Below are 19,151 nucleotides of genomic sequence, written 5' to 3' on the forward strand. Positions count from 1 at the left end.
ATTTGGGAAAAGTATGTGCAAGAATATTAATGTTTCATTATAAACAAATTAGTGTGACATGTGTATATAAATTTTTTTCTTTATAAGTTTAAACCAATAAAATTAAATTGCTCTTTACATGTAACGAGCCAAGTAATATCCTTATATACGTAACTAATAGAGCCAAACAGTATCCTTTAGTCAAATACATTGATAATACCCCCTAATTGCAATTGTAACTTATTGAAACTAGAACCTTGTCCCATATTTCCTTCAGTCAAATCAAGGATGGGGTTGCCCTTTTCAATCTAGAAATTTGATAATTACGTCTTGTTGTTTTCATCTTTGAAGGTACTATTTTTATAACTCAATAATATGGCTCAAATAAGTAGTGGGGTTGGGTTTGTGGCAGTAAAACTTTAACCTTTTTACTGCGTTTTTATATAGTTTTTTTTGCAAAGATTGTCGCAGAGTAAATCAATTGTGCCAAAATTCAAATTCAGATAAACAATTGTATGTAACGAGGATATCACTGTTTTGCTATTTTCGACTAATTATACTATGCCATGCATGATTGACATAACGCGATTGACCTATCTCCGTTTCACATAAGTTTTTCTACAAAATCCATGTTGCTTTAATTCTTCTGGTTGAAACTAATTTAGGGTGGGGTTTCCATTCAAGGGAATAAATTAAAACACTGAGTTGGCTCCTGCAACTGTTTTTGAGAGTGGTGAAGAGTAGCTCTGAAGAATTCATTACAACTTATGAGGGTCAGATCTGATTGAATTGGCCCTCTAACAAACAAACTGGTACAATCAAACACCCTTATATGAAATTAGAAAGGGATTTTTTTCTGCAACATTTCTATCTCCGGTGCCTCTCTCACAATATTACCCAAAAAGTGGAAATGAAAAATATTGCATTACTTGACCAAAAATCAAACATTAATAAAAGGTATGAGTCAATCAAAATTTGTGGGACCTCATGCACAATAACCCTAGTGGGGCCCTTCACATCTAGTTAGCCAAATCTTCCACTAGTTGGATTGGAAAGCCTCACACATTTTCCATGAAAGTGACCATGGGAAATAAAGGACCACAGTTTAGGTCTAACGTTGGGGAAAGATGGAAAAATATCTAGAATGATTAAACAATTACTTGGCTGGCAACCAGTTATTTGACGTGCTTAATGACATGTGGACATAATTGGTTGGACGGAGTAGCGGAGTTTGTCTCTACGTACTTATTAAGTTACAAATTAGTCTCTTAACATGCGCTCCACGTATGTCCGATATTTCATGTATCGATAATAACTTTTACATTAGTTGAAAAATGAGAATATTCAATCCACGCTATAAAGTTAAAGATAAATAAATAAATAAACATTGTTATGGGGTCTAATATCATCTGTCAAAGATAATTCGTTGAATTTTTTGTGGGTGGATTAGTCAAAAACATGAGATAAGAGAAAGAAGCAAATCTTGAATGAGAGAAAAATCGTTGAGGTATTTAATAAGTTTAATAATGAGCACTGAGCAAGAGAATGAGAAAAGAAGTTTGACTCAATGAGTATAACAAGAAGAAAAAAAGTTTTCATGTCTGGCAAAGAGGAAGAATTGGTAGATTCAAATTTCTTGAATCATGAGACATTCGGTAGAGATGCACAACCAATTATGATTAGACATATATATGTTGGGCACTATGTTTCAGGTAATAAGTTCGAGTCTTAGCATTCGTGTAGTGTATGTGAGTTTAATGAAAAAATAAAAAAGAAAAATGGTAAAAAAAAAACTTTTGATTGATGAGCGGATCATGAGAAGCCAAGGCAACATTGTCTGGACAACTGAACCGCCATATATGTTTAGTTTATGTCCAAAATTGGAATTGCATTGTTTGCTTTGCCCAGACTATCGACTGATGCCTTTTTGGGTTGTATTTTGCGGTCCCGAACCCGGAGACTTGCTGCTTTTGTTTGATTGACGTTTCTAAATATACATTCATTTCTTTCTATATAATTTTTTAAGTTGCAATTTTCCTGTCCATTTACAATAATTTCTGTCATTTTTTGCCCATATCATCTGCTTTTTTTTGTTGGTCAAGATTCCTGGTCCGTCTAGCGGGGTCTAGGGCATTGTGAGACCAAGTACGTTACCAAACCCTAAGGCCATGGGTGCCCAACTCACTTAATTTGAGCTCCAAATTGTAATGCATGCACCAACACCAAGGGAGTTTGAAGCACAGATGTTCATCAAGTATTCATAACGCCAATGTAAGCCATGATTTTAATAATCATCAATTGTTTTCTACTGGTTTTCTTGAATTTTGAACAATTATGATTTTTTTTAAACTGTTATAGTTTTTGAGTTGGTTTAGTGCTATTTGTGTCTACTCGGTTAGAGATATTTCATATTTGAATCACATGTTTGGAATGGCAAGAACGATACATGTTTGGGTATCTAGTTAGTTGTAGTTAACCTTATTATGGTGGTGTAGCCTTATTGGCGATGTATTGATCCGTTGTAAAAATATCCTGTAAATTATAAATGATTTTTTTTTTTTAAAACCGATAAATTGTTAATATTCTAACACATATATAAATTGTTTTCATATGTATATTTTAGTACAAGCAACCCGTTGGTAAATTATTTTCACATATAGAGATCAAATTGTTGAATGTATCATATGTGAAGATTTATTATAACCAACCATAATCAATGTCACCCAAGGTTCACGGGACATTTTTGTTTTGGTAAGAGTTGCAATTCAATATAGAGTAGTTATTTCAAAGAGTTTGGTAAATTTTCTATAAATAGAGTCTGTGGATAATTATTATTAAATTAAAACAGTAAGTAGTTTGGTAAAATAATTACGTGGAAATGGAGGAGGTTTTAAGGTGCTTAAAAAGTATGATTTGCTGGTAATAAAGTGATTAAACATTCTAATTGACCTGGCATTCATCGTGTGATCTAAGATGTCCCCGAAAATAAGCCACGTGGTGGAGGTTATAAATATCATCCGCTTTTCTTTTGTAACGAGGTACAGTTTCGCAGTGTTGTCGCAAATGACAAATAGACTCGCTGTTACAGAAACAGAGGATCAGCCAATCAATACCCAACAGAAGAATCAAATCCCATTCCCGTAATTATAAGCTACCAAGAAGGGCATTTGTTTCCTTCCTGCCCCCAAAGCCTCTCAACTCAAGAAACCTCATCCTTGCCACAGTATCAGGGGACCCACGTTTTGTCTGCTGTGTGTATTAACCAATTAAACACTGCTTAATTTGGAAAAATTTGAGTGCTTTGAGCTAAATTACGAGTCTTTTTAACAACCAGGGCTCAGAAAGATTGTATTGTCAAGCTTCGCTGCTGTTGCAGTAATGCAGGCGTTGCATATATTAATGCAATAATTTATTTATTTAAATATCTGGATATCAGTCTACCAGAGTTGTTTAGAATTAATTTTTAATATCTGTACCAAAAGCAAGGAGGGTGGAGAGAATCTAGAAATGCCCATTTCTTTTCATTTCTTCAAAAACCCATAAATAAATTATTTGTATACTTATTGGGAAAAATAAATATAAGAGAGAGAAGGGAAGAAAAAGCAGAGAATAAAAAGAGACCGGATGTTGACAAATTTCATGTCACTGTTCTTAGAAGGTCGTTTGTTTGTGTGAAGATTTCTTATCTGGGATCTCTCTCTAAAAAAATAAACTCTTTCTCTCTCTAAAGCTCTATGCTTTTCTTTCTTAGAGAGAGATACACAGAGAGAGAGAGAGAGAGTGGCCCAGCAGATCGAAATCTCCTCCTTTTCTTCAACCTGATGACGATCTAAGCTTCTTGAGTGGTGTTGCAAAAGCACCCACTTAGTTGTTGCTTGTATAATTTTAGATACACAATATAGTTTTTAGCTGCTCTTTTCATAGTGAGAGCCTGCTCGGACTCTGAATTTTCATGATGTGAAAGCGTCCGCTGAATGATTAAATCTGTAGCGGATGCTTGAGGAGAGGTGATAATAGGATGTGGGTCTGAGGTAAAATTCTCATCTGCTTTCTGGGTAAATTGATTTTCAGATAGTTTTTTTTTTGGTGATTTGATTAATTGGGTATTCAAATTAAGTATCAAGTTTGGATAAATTGTTGGTTTTTATGGGTCTAATATTTGGGTTTATGCATTTGTTTCCTCATTGCAACTTGTCTACTGAAAAAAAGAGTTTTGTGGTTCTCTTCTGTATTGATTGGTCTTGTTGGCTATTAAAAAATTTTGATGGGAAATTTCAGAATTTGTTACTATAGGTTCTGGGTTTTCATTGTTGCAAATTGTTGTTAGTTTTGTTTGTAACCGGCGAGATCTGTTTTATTAATTTTTATTGCAAAGTTCATTCTCGATCATAAGATTTCTAAAAGTTCCAGTCAGTTGGCCTTGCCCCCCTCAAATTTCTCTCTATATTGGTGATATGGTAAAACCATGTCCTTATTTATTGCTTATTTTATTTTCACCTTTTTTGGCCTTCTTGTGTCTGCTTCGAATTGCATCAGTTAAGGATATTTCTACTTCTTTAAGAATTAAATAAAGACCTCTTTTGTTTTCTCAAAGCTCACATTCATTAGACTTCAAATTGAAGGGGAGTTTTTATTGTGCTGCTGATTCATGGAGGTTTCTGTTGATGGGATGATTCCACCTTCGTTGGATCCATACCCATTAAACCAAATGGCTTCTAGTTAGATCATAGATGGCACTCTCTGATTTGGAAATCATAATTAACTGTTCACTTGCGTGTGTTTTGTCAATTGGGTGGTTTGGTTTACATCTCCAATTAAGCCATAAAGTCTGCTACTTGAGGATGTGAAACTCTTTGTGCATGTCCCATTTTGGCACAGTTCCTTAACTTGTTGCAGATTTCCCCGGTCAATGAGAAATGTGGATTCCTTCTCATTTAGCAATAGTATGTTGAATTTTGTTCAAGATAGCAGTCAAAGTCAGTCGAATGCGAGGGAGCCAGGAGCATTCATTAAATTTGCTTCACTTTAGAATATTTTAGATAATAGCTTACTTAATTCTTCGGCTTAAGCCCAGTAAAATTATTGAGGCTCTCAAGCAGGCAAAATTTTCCATATTGGTGAGATGATTTGTAAAACAGACTTGGGATAGTAGCTTTTAACTATTAATTTCATTTTTTCAGGCACTGTCAAGTTTTCAACTATAGTATACAATAGTTGGGAATGCCTAGTGGCCTTTTCGTGTAATAATCACTTGGATTATTCTGATCGTTGAGGGATTCTTTTCCTGCTTTGACAGTTCTAGGAGAACATGGAATCCATGTAATTTGATTGAAGAAGCTTTAGGTTCTGAATTTAGCCACAGAGAAACTAAATTAAGCTATAAAATTGACTCTTGTGCTGATTTGCATATGATAACTCCTCACCTTTGTGTTCTCAGTGCATAATAACTTTAGCAGCCAGTAAACATTTACCATCTATTGAAATGTTCCTTATGCAAGATTTAACTAGTCTAAGCATCTTACTTATTTAGGTTAGTGTGTCATATTACACAGAGGATTTCTGTTTCTGGTATATAACTGTAATCCATTTCCTTTACATGTACTTGATATTAGTTGCCCTTCTATGGTCCAGCAGTTTCCTGTTTGGTTTGTCTTAATTTTGGCACGTGAATGTTTCTTTATCGGTTTCCTTTTGCAGGAATGGGAACAAAAATGCAGTGTAAAAGCTACTTGCCAGGGTATTACTCAGTGAGGGATCTTAATGAGGATCCTAACAATTGTAGTTGGCCCGTATATTATGGAGATAAAACATTGTCAAACAGGCAGTATTGCAATGGCTTCTTGCCAAGGGCCACTGCTGATGCTTATCCAGGGTATGATAAGGATGTAGTCAAGCAGACAATGCTTGAGCATGAGGCCATATTCAAGAATCAGGTATTTGTCAAGTTTCTTATTTGTTCTGTGAGTATAATGTCATGTATCTTCAAGATGCCTTAATATAATTCAATTCATGTCAATATCTCTCAGCCTTTAACAAATTCTTAGTGATTTGATCAATTGAGCATTTTTGTATATTTTTTCAATTCTATATTTAGAGGACTTTAATTTGGTATAATCTGATTGACCCCTCAGGAACCTTGTTTGCTTTATTTATTATTCTACTCGATATGTAGGCACTTGAACATTTATGGACTTTCATTTCTTCCAGGTGCTTGAACTTCACCGGCTGTACAGAATTCAAAGGGACTTGATGGATGATATCAAAAGGAAAGAACTCCATAGAAACCAGATACCTATGGAGACATCATTGTCGTCAAGTCCCTTAGTATCTCAAATTACATCGGAAGATGCTCGTAAATGGCATGATTCCAGCTTTCCTTTGGTAAACAATGTTTATGCTGGTCCATCAATTCCAGGTGTTGAAGGTATCCATTCTCAATCTAGTGCTGTAAAAGGAAACATCCCAAAAAATGGTTTGTTTCCAAGTCAAAATGGGATTATTTCTAAAGATCTTGAGGTGATGGAGTCAAGACCCACAAAAGTGAGGAAAAAAATGTTTGATCTTCAACTTCCAGCTGATGTGTACATCGATTCCGAAGAAGGGGAGCAGTTCAGTGATGAGAAAGTTTCTGGCACGCCTAGTTGTCAGCCAAATAAAGGTTGTAAAACAGCACTTGAGGGTGGTACAAAGCTCTTTTCCAGCAATGGTGGGAAGACAGATTGCAAAGGAGATGCTTTGAGATCTGATTCATGTTTGAGGAGCCCAAATGGCTTGGCAGACTTGAATGAGCCTATTCAATTTGAAGAAACCAATGCTTCAGCATACGATTATCATCTGGCCTTTGACTCTTTTCATGGAAAGATTCAACGTCCTGATCTGGCTGCTAAGTCAAGGTTGCAGCTTCTAGGTTTGCCAAAGGATATATCACTCGAGTCTCGTTATGTAAGTGATAATGTTATCCAGAACAACTCACAATTGGAGAACAAGGGAAGTGGAAAAGGGTGGTTTTCCCATGTTCTTGCAGGTATTGTTACTGCATGAAATTTGATTAAACTTAAGCTGGTCCCTTGTGACATCTGCATTGACCCTACTTTTCTTTTGCTTTAGTAATTGATTAAATTTCTATTCCCTATTCGTTCACTGGAAGGCTTTGTAGATTGATATGTGCAATTTTGGTATATTCTAGTTTGTTTAAAAATTATAAATATGAATGTATTAGAAAACGACAAAATTTATCAGAAATTTAACAGATGAAACAAAGGATTAACTTGAACAACTAAAATGTCAGTGTTCTGAGCTGCGGGATCATCTCATTCTTTCATAATTGACCATGGATGTAGTTGGTGAATCTGCAGGCCTGCTATGGGCTATGTTGCCATTTGGATGGGCCATAAATTGAGAAGTCTATATTGAGAATGCAGCATTTTTTGTTAAAGATCTGTTCCATTATAAAAGTTAACTTCACCTATCTGCTATTGTATTACAGGGCAAAGTAAAAGCAACCTTGAAACGGTTTCCGAATGTCTCCAGACAGAAAGGTTGCCTGTATCATCCCAGCCAATGCAAGTTTCTATTAACAATGTTCATGAACCCACTTTCTATCTGACTGATAGAAGCAAGGTGGATTTGTGGAGAGAGAGGACAGTTTGTGGTGTGGAGAATTCCGAAAGAAGTCGTGAAATTTCCAATAGTAAGCATCCAAGTATTTTCGTGGCTTCTCATATGCCCAGTCCATATCCCATTCTTCCTTCCTCTGATGGGGCCAAGTCCTGGACACACTCGGTTTCATCTTGGGAAAACCCAGGCAGTAGCTTAAGCCAGAAGTCAATATCAGTTCAAACTCACCCATGTCTTAACTCATCTGCTACCTTGAGTAAGAGTTCCCAGTCATCAGTTCAGAGCAATGGGATTTTTGGAGATAGGCGGTATCTCAACAACCATTCTAGTTCTAACCAAGGTTCTGGGAGTGAAGTGCCATACCAAAATGGGTTTCACCATGGTTCCTCTTCAGGATCTAAGGAGCCAGTTCGCTTCCCTTCTCTCAGCTGTGACTATCAGAGCAGCAGTAACAATCATAATGGAGGCCCTGAACACTTGATGAGTCATGGTTCAACAACGCACCCCAAGGGTTCAAATTGCTTGGATGTGAAGTCTGGAAGGGAAGTAAACTTGAATGTAGTTCTTTCAAACAGCTCATCTAATGAAGAAATACTCCAGCAGGGTCTTAAAATCATAGGGGGAGAACAAAAGCATGTGGACCATCTTGCAGCTTTTCCCTGGCTAAGAGCTAAGCCTGCTTCTAAGAATGAGTTTTCCAACGTGGGCAAAGTTTCAAAGACTGGCGAGCGGGGTTTCTTTCAATCTTCTATGAATAATTCATCCAATAAAACTGAAGTTGGAAAGGATTTGAATCAAATTTTTGCTCAGGATATAAAATCTGTTTTGTCTGGAAATGATGTTGAGGCCAGAAGGAATGAACTAGGTGACATCCCATGCAAGAGAAAACTTCTTGGATTTCCTATTTTTGAGAAGTCTCATATTTCTAAGAACGAGTCCTCTTCCCTTACCTCCCCTTCTGTGTCTATTTCTCATCAATCTGAGAGAGGAGGGGAAAATACCAGGAGAAACAGAGAACTGGATATCAACTTGCCTTGTGATCCTTCAGCACCTGAGTTGGCCAGAAAAAATGTAGCAGAAATTGTAGTTGTAGAAGAAGGAAGAGATACAAAAGTTGCCAGTTTCAGACATTACATTGATTTAAACTCGTGTATCAGCGACGATGAAGTATCTTTGAAACCTTCTGTTCCAAGCACTAGTGTGAAGATTACAGTAGAGATAGACTTGGAAGCCCCCATTGTTCCGGAGACTGATGATGATGTTATTCCTGGAGAAACATCTGCTGAAAAGCAGAAAGAAATCTCTTTAGCATTGCCACAACACACAGCTGAACCTCCTCAAGATGAACTTGTGCGAGTAGCAGCAGAGGCAATAGTTTCCATCTCATCATCTGGTCCTCACAATCATATGAATGAATCATCTTGCGATCCACCAGAAGCTTCTTCAACTGACCCCCTTGTGTGGTTTGTGGAGATAGCTTCTATTTGTGGGAGTGATCTTGAGAGCAAGTTTGACACTGTTTTGAGAGGAAAAGATGGTGAAGATAAGGAGGAATCTTTATCAGAAGAGTTCGATTACTTTGAATCCATGACTTTGAAACTGATAGAGACCAAGGAAGAAGATTACATGCCTAAGCCTCTGGTTCCAGAAGACTTAAAGCTGGAAGAAACAGGAAACACATTACCAGCAAATCAGCCCAGAAAAGGCCAGTCAAGGAGAGGTAGGCAGCGGAGGGACTTCCAAAGGGATATCCTTCCTGGTATTGTTTCTTTGTCAAGGCATGAGGTAACAGAAGATCTTCAGACATTTGGAGGGTTGATGCGGGCAACAGGTCATGCATGGCATTCGGGACTGACAAGGAGAAACTCAACAAGAAACGGTTGTGGTAGAGGCAGGCGACGAGCAGTGGTGAGTCCCTCTCCCCCCGTGGCAACTAGCCCAGCTTGCACTCCGCTGGTACAGCAGCTTAATAATACCGAAATGGGACTGGAAGATAGGAGCCTGACAGGTTGGGGTAAGACTACCAGAAGGCCCCGTAGGCAAAGATGCCCGGCAGGCAATCCTCCATCAGTTCCATTAACCTAAACATGGTGAAGAGGCTTTAACTTATTGATTGAGTTCTATAGAGCAAATTAGGGTGTCGTTTCTATGGCTTCGGGGGGTTTGAGGTTGCCATGGGAATTGATTGCCCTCTGTACATTTCTTAGCCCAAATTCTGGGTTGGCTTGATTTTCTATCTTTGGGTGGTGCCATCTTTGTATTATTCAAAAATAATGTTGCATGATTTATTCCCGGATAGATACCAGTGTTTCTTCTATTTGCGTATGCATTGTCAGTCTTCTGGGAATTCAGATGTGAATTTATCATTATTTCATATGTGAATATGCTGCTTCTGAATCTAATCTGATCCCCCAAATTCTCTCTCTGTGTGAGTGTGTTTTTTGTTGATGAATTGGCTAATATACTAAGAACAAGTACAAACAGTACATCCATACGGCAATAAACATGTCCTGTGCAAACAGCACAGACAGCTCAAGCAAACCCAGTACAAACCAGAAAAATAAAATAAAATAAAATAAAATAAAAAAGCCCTCAACTCAAATGAAAGATGCCATGTGAGAGAATGAGTGTACAATTCTCATGTCATGCTCATGTGGGTTCTTTTTTTAAACCAAATCTACTTGTACATCCTTTTTATTTCTATTTTTGAGCTAAAACTTCATGGCCAGCAGTATGTACGTAAATGGTTTAATATCTGAGTTCAGGATGGATGGTGGATCAAGAAGTTGTTGCCACATAAGGAGAAAGAAAGCATGTAATGTAAGACGGGTTCCACGTACCCACATGATGTGCCTTGTTTGTTTGTGAATCAAAAAAGCGGTTTTTAGTTCACTGTCTATCCTTTTGCAGAAATTTGGGATGGTTTTATGGCCAAACATGCCCCACCAATAAGCTTCTTTTCACTTGCATTGACAAAGGTGATGATAAATATTCTGGACCCAAAGAATCAAAAGAATTAAAAGACAAAAGGAAGAAAGCCAGCAAAGAAAAGAAGCTGTCTTTGGCATTTGCCGTGTTCTATGCAATCTTGCCAAACCCATCACTTTATCCAACCACCTTCCCTAATCATCTTTTATTTTACTCAAAAGTTGATGGAAAGTTAAAATCTCTGCATTAAGAAACCAAAAGAAATAAAAGGATTGCATGTAATTTGCAGCTTAGCTTTTTACCATTTTTTATTTTAAATTTATATTCTACTACTTTGAAACCTGTATGGTTTATATCTTTGGATTTTGACTTAACAATCTTTTTGTTTTTTTTAGTTGATTCTCCAATTGGGTTATTTATTTATTTATAATTTCACACTCATGGACAACAAAAAAAGAAAAAAAGAGTTCATGTCTTAACATGGGTCCTACATAAGTTTCATTGTATAATATTTCCACGTCATATGCTTCATGGGAGTGAGGAGAGAGAGAAGGAGAAGATCTTAGGGTTGTACTACACGTGGCAGCAATCAGATATGATTAGATCAGCAGAGCATCAAGCACCAACCTGAATGAATGAATGAATGAATGGATGGGACTGTCGGTGTGTTTGGACTGAGAGTGAGTTTTGATTTGGTGCTACAACGACTACCTACCTCCCTCTCACCTCCCTCTCTACCTACAAATTACAATCACAATCTCAATCTCAATCTGAATCTATCCAATGTGTCATTGTAATTAATGTGTCCACGTGTCATACAAACAAACAAACAAAATAAAAAAAAGATACTCTCCTTCTAACGTCCTACCAATCACATTCCACACCAACCCCCACTCTCTCTCTCTCTCTCTCTCTCTCTCTCTCTCTCCGTTTTTTATTAAGTAAATTTAGATTTTACCCATAAAAAAACTTTCACTTTTGGAAAAAGCCAAAGCTTTTTGAAAAAAGACAGAATAACCTCTCAACTTTCAAACCAAAGACATGCAAATGTAAAGGATTTCTTAGGAAATCAAAAAATAAATAAGGGCAATTTTGTCCATTTTTGCTTGTTTTAAAAATTTTCTCTCTCCTTTGGGCTTTTCCAAAGTCTCCCTTTTTATTATGTCATTCTAGGACAACAATACCCACCAAAACTTCACAACCACAAATCATAATTCAACAATTCACAATTTTGAGACTTTTGAGTGCTTCCCCCTGCACATATTTATATTATCATCCTTTTGAAAAGACTAATTAAATTACAAAAAGAAATGAACCTTATCTTTCTGTATATTAATTTTCTATAATTGGGTTTGGGTATGAGGATCCTTTCTGTTTGTTTGTATCCTTGAAGTTAAATAAAGTAATTAACCAACTTGATTTGATCTCTCATCACTTGAAAAGAGACATTCTTACTTTCTGCAAATCAAAGTTTGACACATGCAAAAATAATTTATCAAAAATACAAAGAAAAATCTTATCGCACATGTCAAACTATGATTAAGAAGAAGATAAGAGTTCCTACTTTCAAGAAAGAAGGCAAGTATTTTCCTTACTTGACTAATTACAGAGTTTCCAAACCCTTCAAGTCAAGGAAAACCAAATTTAAGTATATTCACAATCTTATAATGACATCTACTCTAGTCTACGTTCCACCAAAATCAAGTAACAGTTTTATGATTAATCAAATGTCCTAATAACGAGTTTGTTTGGAAATAATTAAAATAAATACTTGGCCGTCCTTTGAAGATGGATGGTCTATCCTCCTAACCTAGGAGGTCTTTTATTTATTGTATTTTTTTCTCTTAAATTAGTGATGTCCTCCTCCTGTCTATGATTATATATGAAACGAGAATGTTGGGACTTCGTTTTCATGCAGCAGATTGTTACGGGATTCATTCATATTTTTAAAATTCCACTCCTATTCTTTGTTTTGACGATAAACTTTTTCTTTCTTAATATGTTGCGCAAATATTATTTCTCACTTATTATTTATAATTTATAAAAAAAGAAAAGAAAAACTATAATCTGAAGATTCTCTCACTTGATAATCTCTATTTGTATAAACGTGAGTTAAGCTAATTGGCTAATGTAATATACCCTCCTTCTTGCACCCAAATTTGATCCCCTTTCCCATACGTTAGTATATACGGCTTTGTTGAGGAAAAAAAAAAAAAAAATTATCTCTCTCATTTTTCCTTTCATACTTGGGCTTTGTTGTTTCAAAAATTAATCGGGCCCCAAGTTTCAACACTGGCCCAAACGCACGGGCCTGAGCAACCCCAAGGCCCTTATGTGGCAACAAAACGCCAGGACGCGCCAAAACAAAGAACCGTAGGAGTGGTCGTTCCGCCGCCATAAATTAACTGGTTTTCAAAAACTGAAAAATTTGCTGAGAAAATTAAAAATAGAAGAACAAAGTGATGAGGATGATGATGACGAAGGTCATCTCTACCGTACATGGGCAAATACCCAGAACGCGTTTACTTCAATGGCGGTCTGCAACCCATGCTATATATCAATTACCATCTTCAGAACCACCTGACCTTTCTGAAACCCTAGCCTCCACGCGCTCGGTGTTTTCAAACCCATGCTTTAATCTCCTCGTTTTGTGCAGGAACATCGATTCCCTTAAGAAAGTCCATAGTTTGCTCGTCCTCCACGGCCTCTCCAACGATCTTCTTTGTCGTACTAAACTGATTAGCTTATACGGGTCATTTGGGTACGTCAAATGTGCCCGGTTGTTGTTCGATCAAATGCCAAGCCCGGATTTTTATTCGTGGAAGGTGATGCTGAGGTGGTACTTTATGCACAACTTGTATGCCGAGGTTATGGGGTTCTATACTAGTATGAGAATATGCGTCAGAGAACATGACAACGTTGTTTTCTCGATTGTTCTGAAGGCTTGTAGTGAATTGCGGGACTTCAATGAGGGGAGGAAGGTGCATTGCCAGATTGTTAAGGTGGCCAGTCCTGATAGTTTTGTGTTGACGGGTTTGGTGGATGTGTATGCAAAGTGTGGATGGATTGAGTGTTCTCGTGCGGTCTTTGATGGAATTGTTGATGGAAATGTGGTTTGCTGGACTTCAATGATTGTGGGGTATGTGCAAAACGATTGTCCCCAAGATGGGTTGGTCTTGTTCAATAGGATGAGAGAGGAGTTGATTAAAGGGAACCAATTCACGTTAGGGAGCGTTCTTACGGCGTGTACAAAGTTAAGAGCTTTACATCAGGGAAAGTGGATTCATGGACATTTGATTAAAACTGGTATTGAAGTTAGCTCTTTCTTGGTGACATCTCTTCTCGACATGTATGTCAAGTGTGGCGACATCAGATATGCTCGTTCTATATTTGATGAGCTTCCTGCAATCGATCTTGTATCATGGACAGCAATGATTGTTGGGTACACTCAAAGTGGGTGTCCAGATGAGGCCTTGAAGTTGTTTACGGATGAGAAATGGGTTGGTCTCTTGCCCAATTCTATCACCACTGCAAGTGTGCTTTCATCTTGTGCACAGTCATGTAATTTGAATTTGGGAAGGTCAATCCATGGTCTTGGGATTAAACTCGGGTTGGAAGACTCTACTGTCAGAAATGCTCTAGTGGACATGTATGCAAAATGTCATATGATTGGTGATGCTCGTTACATCTTCGAAACAATCTTGGACAAGAATGTCATTGCTTGGAATTCAATTATTTCTGGGTATTCCCAAAATGGGTCGGCATATGAAGCCCTCCAACTGTTTCATCAAATGAGATCAGAATCCTTCTCGCATGATGCTTTCACATTGGCAAGTGTCCTTTCAGCATGTACTACCCTAGGTTTTCTTTCAGTAGGTTCATCGCTTCACGCTCACTCACTAAAGGATGGCCTGCTAACTTCAAATATCTATGTCGGCACTGCACTGTTAAACTTATACGCCAAGTGCGGGGATGCTGAATCTGCTCGTCTAGTTTTTGATGGAATGGGAGTGAAGAACACAGTCACGTGGAGTGCAATGATTGGTGGTTATGGAGTTCAGGGTGACAGCAGAGGTTCCCTAGCACTTTTTAGTGATATGTTGAAGAAGCATTTAGAGCCCACCGAAGTAATCTTCACGACTTTGTTATCAGCTTGCAGCCATACAGGAATGGTTGAAGAAGGGCGGAGGTATTTTAATTCACTGTCCCAGGACTATAACTTCAAGCCCTCTATGAAGCATTATGCATGTATGGTCGATCTATTGGCTCGTGCTGGCAAACTTGAAGAGGCCTTGGAGTTCATTGAGAGAATGCCGGTTCAGCCAGATGTTAGTTTGTTTGGGGCATTTCTCCATGGATGTGGACTCTATTCAAGATTTGATCTTGGCGAAGCCGCGATAAGAAGAATGCTAGAGTTGCATCCTGATGAAGCTTGCTACTATGTGCTAATGTCTAACCTGTATGCTTCAGATGGTAGATGGAGCCAGGTTAATCAAGTTAGAGAGTTAATGAAGCAGAGAGGATTGAGCAAGTCCCTTGCATATAGCCAAGTGGAGATGGATATCAGAAATGACATTGCACCTGTTAAAGTGGCATGTGTTGGTTAGTCATATGGTACATTAGGCATGTCATTACAGTGTGGAGGTGGTGACGACTAATGAGGTGTTGCACAAATGCTGCTCAGACCTAAATGTCATCGTTAGGGCCATTTTGGGTTGCCTACAGAAAAGCGGTCGAGCTTTGCCGACAGTCAATTTGCATCGGTGCCCTGCTCCCTCTTGATTTGGATGCTTACGATTTCATTAGTGGGACAAAATTTTTGAAATCCTAAGAGGCAGGTGCTTTCTCTGCAACCTCAACGTAGTGTTCTTCATAGTATGCTATAGATGACTTAACAAGACTGGGTTACCAGATCAAGCCATGAAGCTGTATGCTAATGTTGAAGCAAATACTCGAAGGCCAACGTACAAGAAGGCGTGCAGGTTGAGTGAGCTGAATTAGCCTGGGATCTGAGGAGGTTATGGTATGAAATGTGGATATGCGAATACTCTGTACCAGTTGATCACCAAAGAAAAAAGAAAAAGAATACTATGTATGTACCAAGTGTTTATATAATAGTTTCTTTTAATCCAGACGTTTAGCCTTGGCGCAAAAAAAAAAAAAAAAAACCAAAATCAGGTTACAGTTTTGCTTGTTATTCTAGAAAACTTTACTTGACAATCTAATACAAAGTTATTAGGGTGCCTCCTCCCTGATAATGTAACATGCTAATATGCAAATGGATCTAAAGGCAAATATAACACTGAGAAGGCAATGGACTTGTCATTCTTAAGGCCGAAAATTTGCATTAAAGAAAAGAAAGAATACATTGTTCATGCAATGAGCTGAACAAACAAAATCATCAGCTAGGTCTTTTAAGCATTATGTCAATGCTAATATACAAAGTTATTAGGGAGCCGCCTCCCACATAATGTAACATGCTAATATACAAAATCCTCAGCTAGGTCTTTTCTTCAAGTAATTTGGAATTAGAAGCTCTGGTTTGGGATAAAATTCGATGACAATCCAATGAAGCATCCCCTGGGCATGTTGGATGCCTGATCAAGTGGAGTGCCATAGAATTGGAGAAGCAAGCAGCAAAAGATAGACCTCAAAGGCGAACATATACTGAAACCATTCTTTTGTTCAGCTTATTGACCATCCAATGTTGTGTAACTACTGCTGTCATGTGCCACAATAAACTACAACCCTTGTGGGTGTTGAGCTCCAAAAATATAATGAACTGTATGTAAGACCTGTCTGATTTCCTTAGTGGAGTTACCAGAGCTACCTCAAAGATCCCCCAGCAACTGTGGTTCCCATTCAATTTCGTAGAAGGATTCAACCAGCTGAAATCTCTCATAGTGATCTGCCTGGGATTTTAGACACATGCCATGAACCAGTAGCACTCACAAGCAAGGTGTTCTAGGAAATTCAAGTGTTGTTTCTGGAAATGGACTTGAATATAATTCCACAGAGAATATACTAGACTTAGAACATATCAAATTCTACATTGTAGAACATATCAAATTCTACGTTATCCCTTGTTCACGAGTAAGACTCTGAAAATTCTCCAGAAAACTGTAAATCTCCTTCATTTGGGGATGAGGGGTATCTCCAGCTCCAAATCTGTAAACTTGCCTATCCAGCTCAATTATACTGTATCCAGGGACCTTCCTCAGACCGATGCCTTTCATCATTAATCTCACATTTCCAAATTCATCCCAGTTCCCTCCTTCAGCATATATGTTAGAAAATAAGGTGTAGTATCCACTGTCATCTGTGCTGATATCTAAAAGGTCTGTTTCAATGCTTTTAATCATGTCCATCCTCTGGTGGATTCTACATCCATTAAGAAGGGCGCCCCATATGCTGGCATCTACAGAGAATGGCATTGATTTGATGATTTCATATGCTCCGGTGAGATCACCAGCTCGACTTAGAAGGTCAACTATACAAGCAAAATGTTCTGCGCTGGACTCAATGCCGAAATCCCTCATTGATCTGAAATAGAACCTTCCTTTCTCGACAGCTCCTGCATGACTGCAAGCTGAAAGAATGTTCATGAAGGTAATCTCATTTGGTTGCATTCCTGTATCCAGCATTTGCGTAAAGATTGATATGGCAGCATTAATCTTGCCATGCATACCGTATCCGGCAATCATGACACTCCATGACACAACACTTCTTTCTTCCATCATATCAAATACTACTTGAGCAGACCGAAGGTCTCCACATTTGGCATACATATCAGTTAGAGCTGTATCAATATAGAGATCTTTCCCCACACCATATGTTATGAGCTTGTGGTGAACCCATTTTCCCTTTTCTAGATAACCTAATTCAGAGCAAGCTTGAATGACACTTAAAATGGCGACTTGATTAATCTCGAGACAGTTCAAGAACATTTTATCAAAAAGACTGATCGCCATGACAGGGTCACCATTTTGAGAAAATCCAGAAATCATTGAATTCCATGTTATGACACCAAGGTGTTGAATCTTATCAAATATCATGTATGCTGAATGTACAAACCCACATTTTGAGTACATATCAATCAGTGAATTCAAGACAAACTCATCCAAATAGCCTCTTTTGATTATATGACCATGTATCTGATGCCCAAGTTCTACTAAACCCACCTTTCCACAAGCTGAGAGAGCGCTTGACATGCTGAAAGAATCTGGCAGTAGTCCTTGGGTCTGCATCTGCACAAAGATTAGCAATGCCTCTCTCAACAAGCCTTTCTGGCAATAGCCTGAAATAATTGTGTTCCATGACACCACATTTCTCTCTCCAATTGTATTAAGAAGTTTCTGACAATAGCTTAGTCCCCCAATTTCAGAGTACAATTCGAATAATGCCAATCCTAAAAAATCAAGGTCGGGGTCTAGAACGTTTCTAATAGCAAAGCAATGAACAGACCTCCCTTCTTTGTGCAAGTCTAACCTAATACAAGACCGCAGAACACTCATCAAGGTTACTGAATTGGGTTCCACTTTAGACTCTTGCATCTCAACAAAAGCTTCTAGTGCTTCTGAAAAATAACCAGCTTGATTGTAGGAGGAGATCATTGCAGTCCAAGATGCAGTGTGCCAATGAGTAACTGTACGAAAAATCCTTTCCACACTTTGCAAGTCACCACATTTACTGTACATTGAAATTAGAGAGTTTTCTAAAGCCCCATCACTTTTAATTCCCCTTCTAACAACATGACCATGTACTGACCTTGCTACTCTCAACAATGCCAACTCCCCACAAGCCTCAGCTACACCAAGCATTGTGACTGAATCCGATTCAACACCTTCGGAGACCATCCAACGGAACATCTCAAGCCCTTCACTTGCCTCTCCATTCTCCACTAAACACGAAATAATCGAACTCCACGACACCACATCTCTCATTGGCATTGCGTAAAACACCTTCCGAGCATTATCTAAGCAACGCAGTTCTCCATACAAACCAAGCAATGAGGTCTCAATCACCACATCAGAGTCAAACCCACATTTTATTATCCTCCCATGGACCTTCCCTCCAACACCCAGATCACCATATCCCGAACAAGCTCTCAAAATGGAAGGGAATATAAACCTGTTCATGCTGGTTACATGGTGCAACATTTTGTGATAGAGTGAAATGGCTTCTTGAAAGTAGTGATTCCACACAAGGCACTTCATAAGCACACCCCACATGAAAGCATCTGGCTTTGGGAAGGTTTCAAAAACTTGGGTTGAGGATCGGAGGGAACCCATTTGGGCATAAGATTCGATGAGTTTGGTAGAGGCTTGTGGGTCTTTGTGGAGACCTGAAATTACGAGGTGGGCATGGAGTTGGGTGAGTGTTCTTAAGATGGTGCAGGACCTGAACAAGGGCATGTACAGGGTCATGGCTAAGCCTACTTGACATGGGACATATAAGACTGCATACGAAGAATCTCTGTCTCTGAACTTAGGTTGAGAGAGAGAGCGTCTGTTACAAATGGGTGACGGTGACGGAGGACTTAAACACGCGGCGGCAAAAGATTTCTCAAGCTATTGGGTCACTTGGACATAGTAGGCCTAAAGTCCACTCGGCATGGCATTGGCATA

At 38.3% G+C, this 19,151-nt stretch overlaps 3 protein-coding genes across 3 annotated transcripts; 2 read left to right on the plus strand and 1 right to left on the minus strand.

Annotated features, from left to right (window-relative positions):
• Positions 3,659-9,998, plus strand: LOC18791172. Its single transcript, XM_007225348.2, has 4 exons — positions 3,659-4,010; positions 5,677-5,912; positions 6,187-7,003; positions 7,466-9,998. The coding sequence occupies exons 2-4, from the start codon at positions 5,679-5,681 to the stop codon at positions 9,679-9,681; spliced, it is 3,267 nt and encodes a 1,088-aa protein (XP_007225410.1). The 5' UTR covers positions 3,659-4,010; positions 5,677-5,678; the 3' UTR covers positions 9,682-9,998.
• Positions 12,548-15,136, plus strand: LOC18791803 (pentatricopeptide repeat-containing protein At2g03380, mitochondrial). The gene has a single exon (XM_020558917.1). It carries the CDS (start codon positions 12,987-12,989, stop codon positions 15,129-15,131), a length of 2,145 nt encoding a protein of 714 aa, XP_020414506.1. The 5' UTR covers positions 12,548-12,986; the 3' UTR covers positions 15,132-15,136.
• LOC18793303 (putative pentatricopeptide repeat-containing protein At1g69350, mitochondrial) lies at positions 15,844-19,144 on the minus strand. Its single transcript, XM_020558914.1, has one exon. It carries the CDS (start codon positions 18,948-18,950, stop codon positions 16,596-16,598), a length of 2,355 nt encoding a protein of 784 aa, XP_020414503.1. The 5' UTR covers positions 18,951-19,144; the 3' UTR covers positions 15,844-16,595.

Source organism: Prunus persica, chromosome G1, assembly GCF_000346465.2.
Source record: "Prunus persica cultivar Lovell chromosome G1, Prunus_persica_NCBIv2, whole genome shotgun sequence".
Lineage (NCBI taxonomy): Eukaryota > Viridiplantae > Streptophyta > Magnoliopsida > Rosales > Rosaceae > Prunus > Prunus persica.

Coding starts and splice junctions, on each gene's coding strand:
- LOC18791172 (XM_007225348.2), top strand. CDS start 5,679: ATGGGAACAAAAATGCAGTGTAAAAGCTACTTGCCAGGGTATTACTCA. Junction 5,913..6,186: donor AGGCCATATTCAAGAATCAG/GTATTTGTCAAG, acceptor CATTTCTTCCAG/GTGCTTGAACTTCACCGGCT. Junction 7,004..7,465: donor GTTTTCCCATGTTCTTGCAG/GTATTGTTACTG, acceptor ATTGTATTACAG/GGCAAAGTAAAAGCAACCTT.
- LOC18791803 (XM_020558917.1), top strand. CDS start 12,987: ATGAGGATGATGATGACGAAGGTCATCTCTACCGTACATGGGCAAATA.
- LOC18793303 (XM_020558914.1), bottom strand. CDS start 18,950: ATGACCCTGTACATGCCCTTGTTCAGGTCCTGCACCATCTTAAGAACA.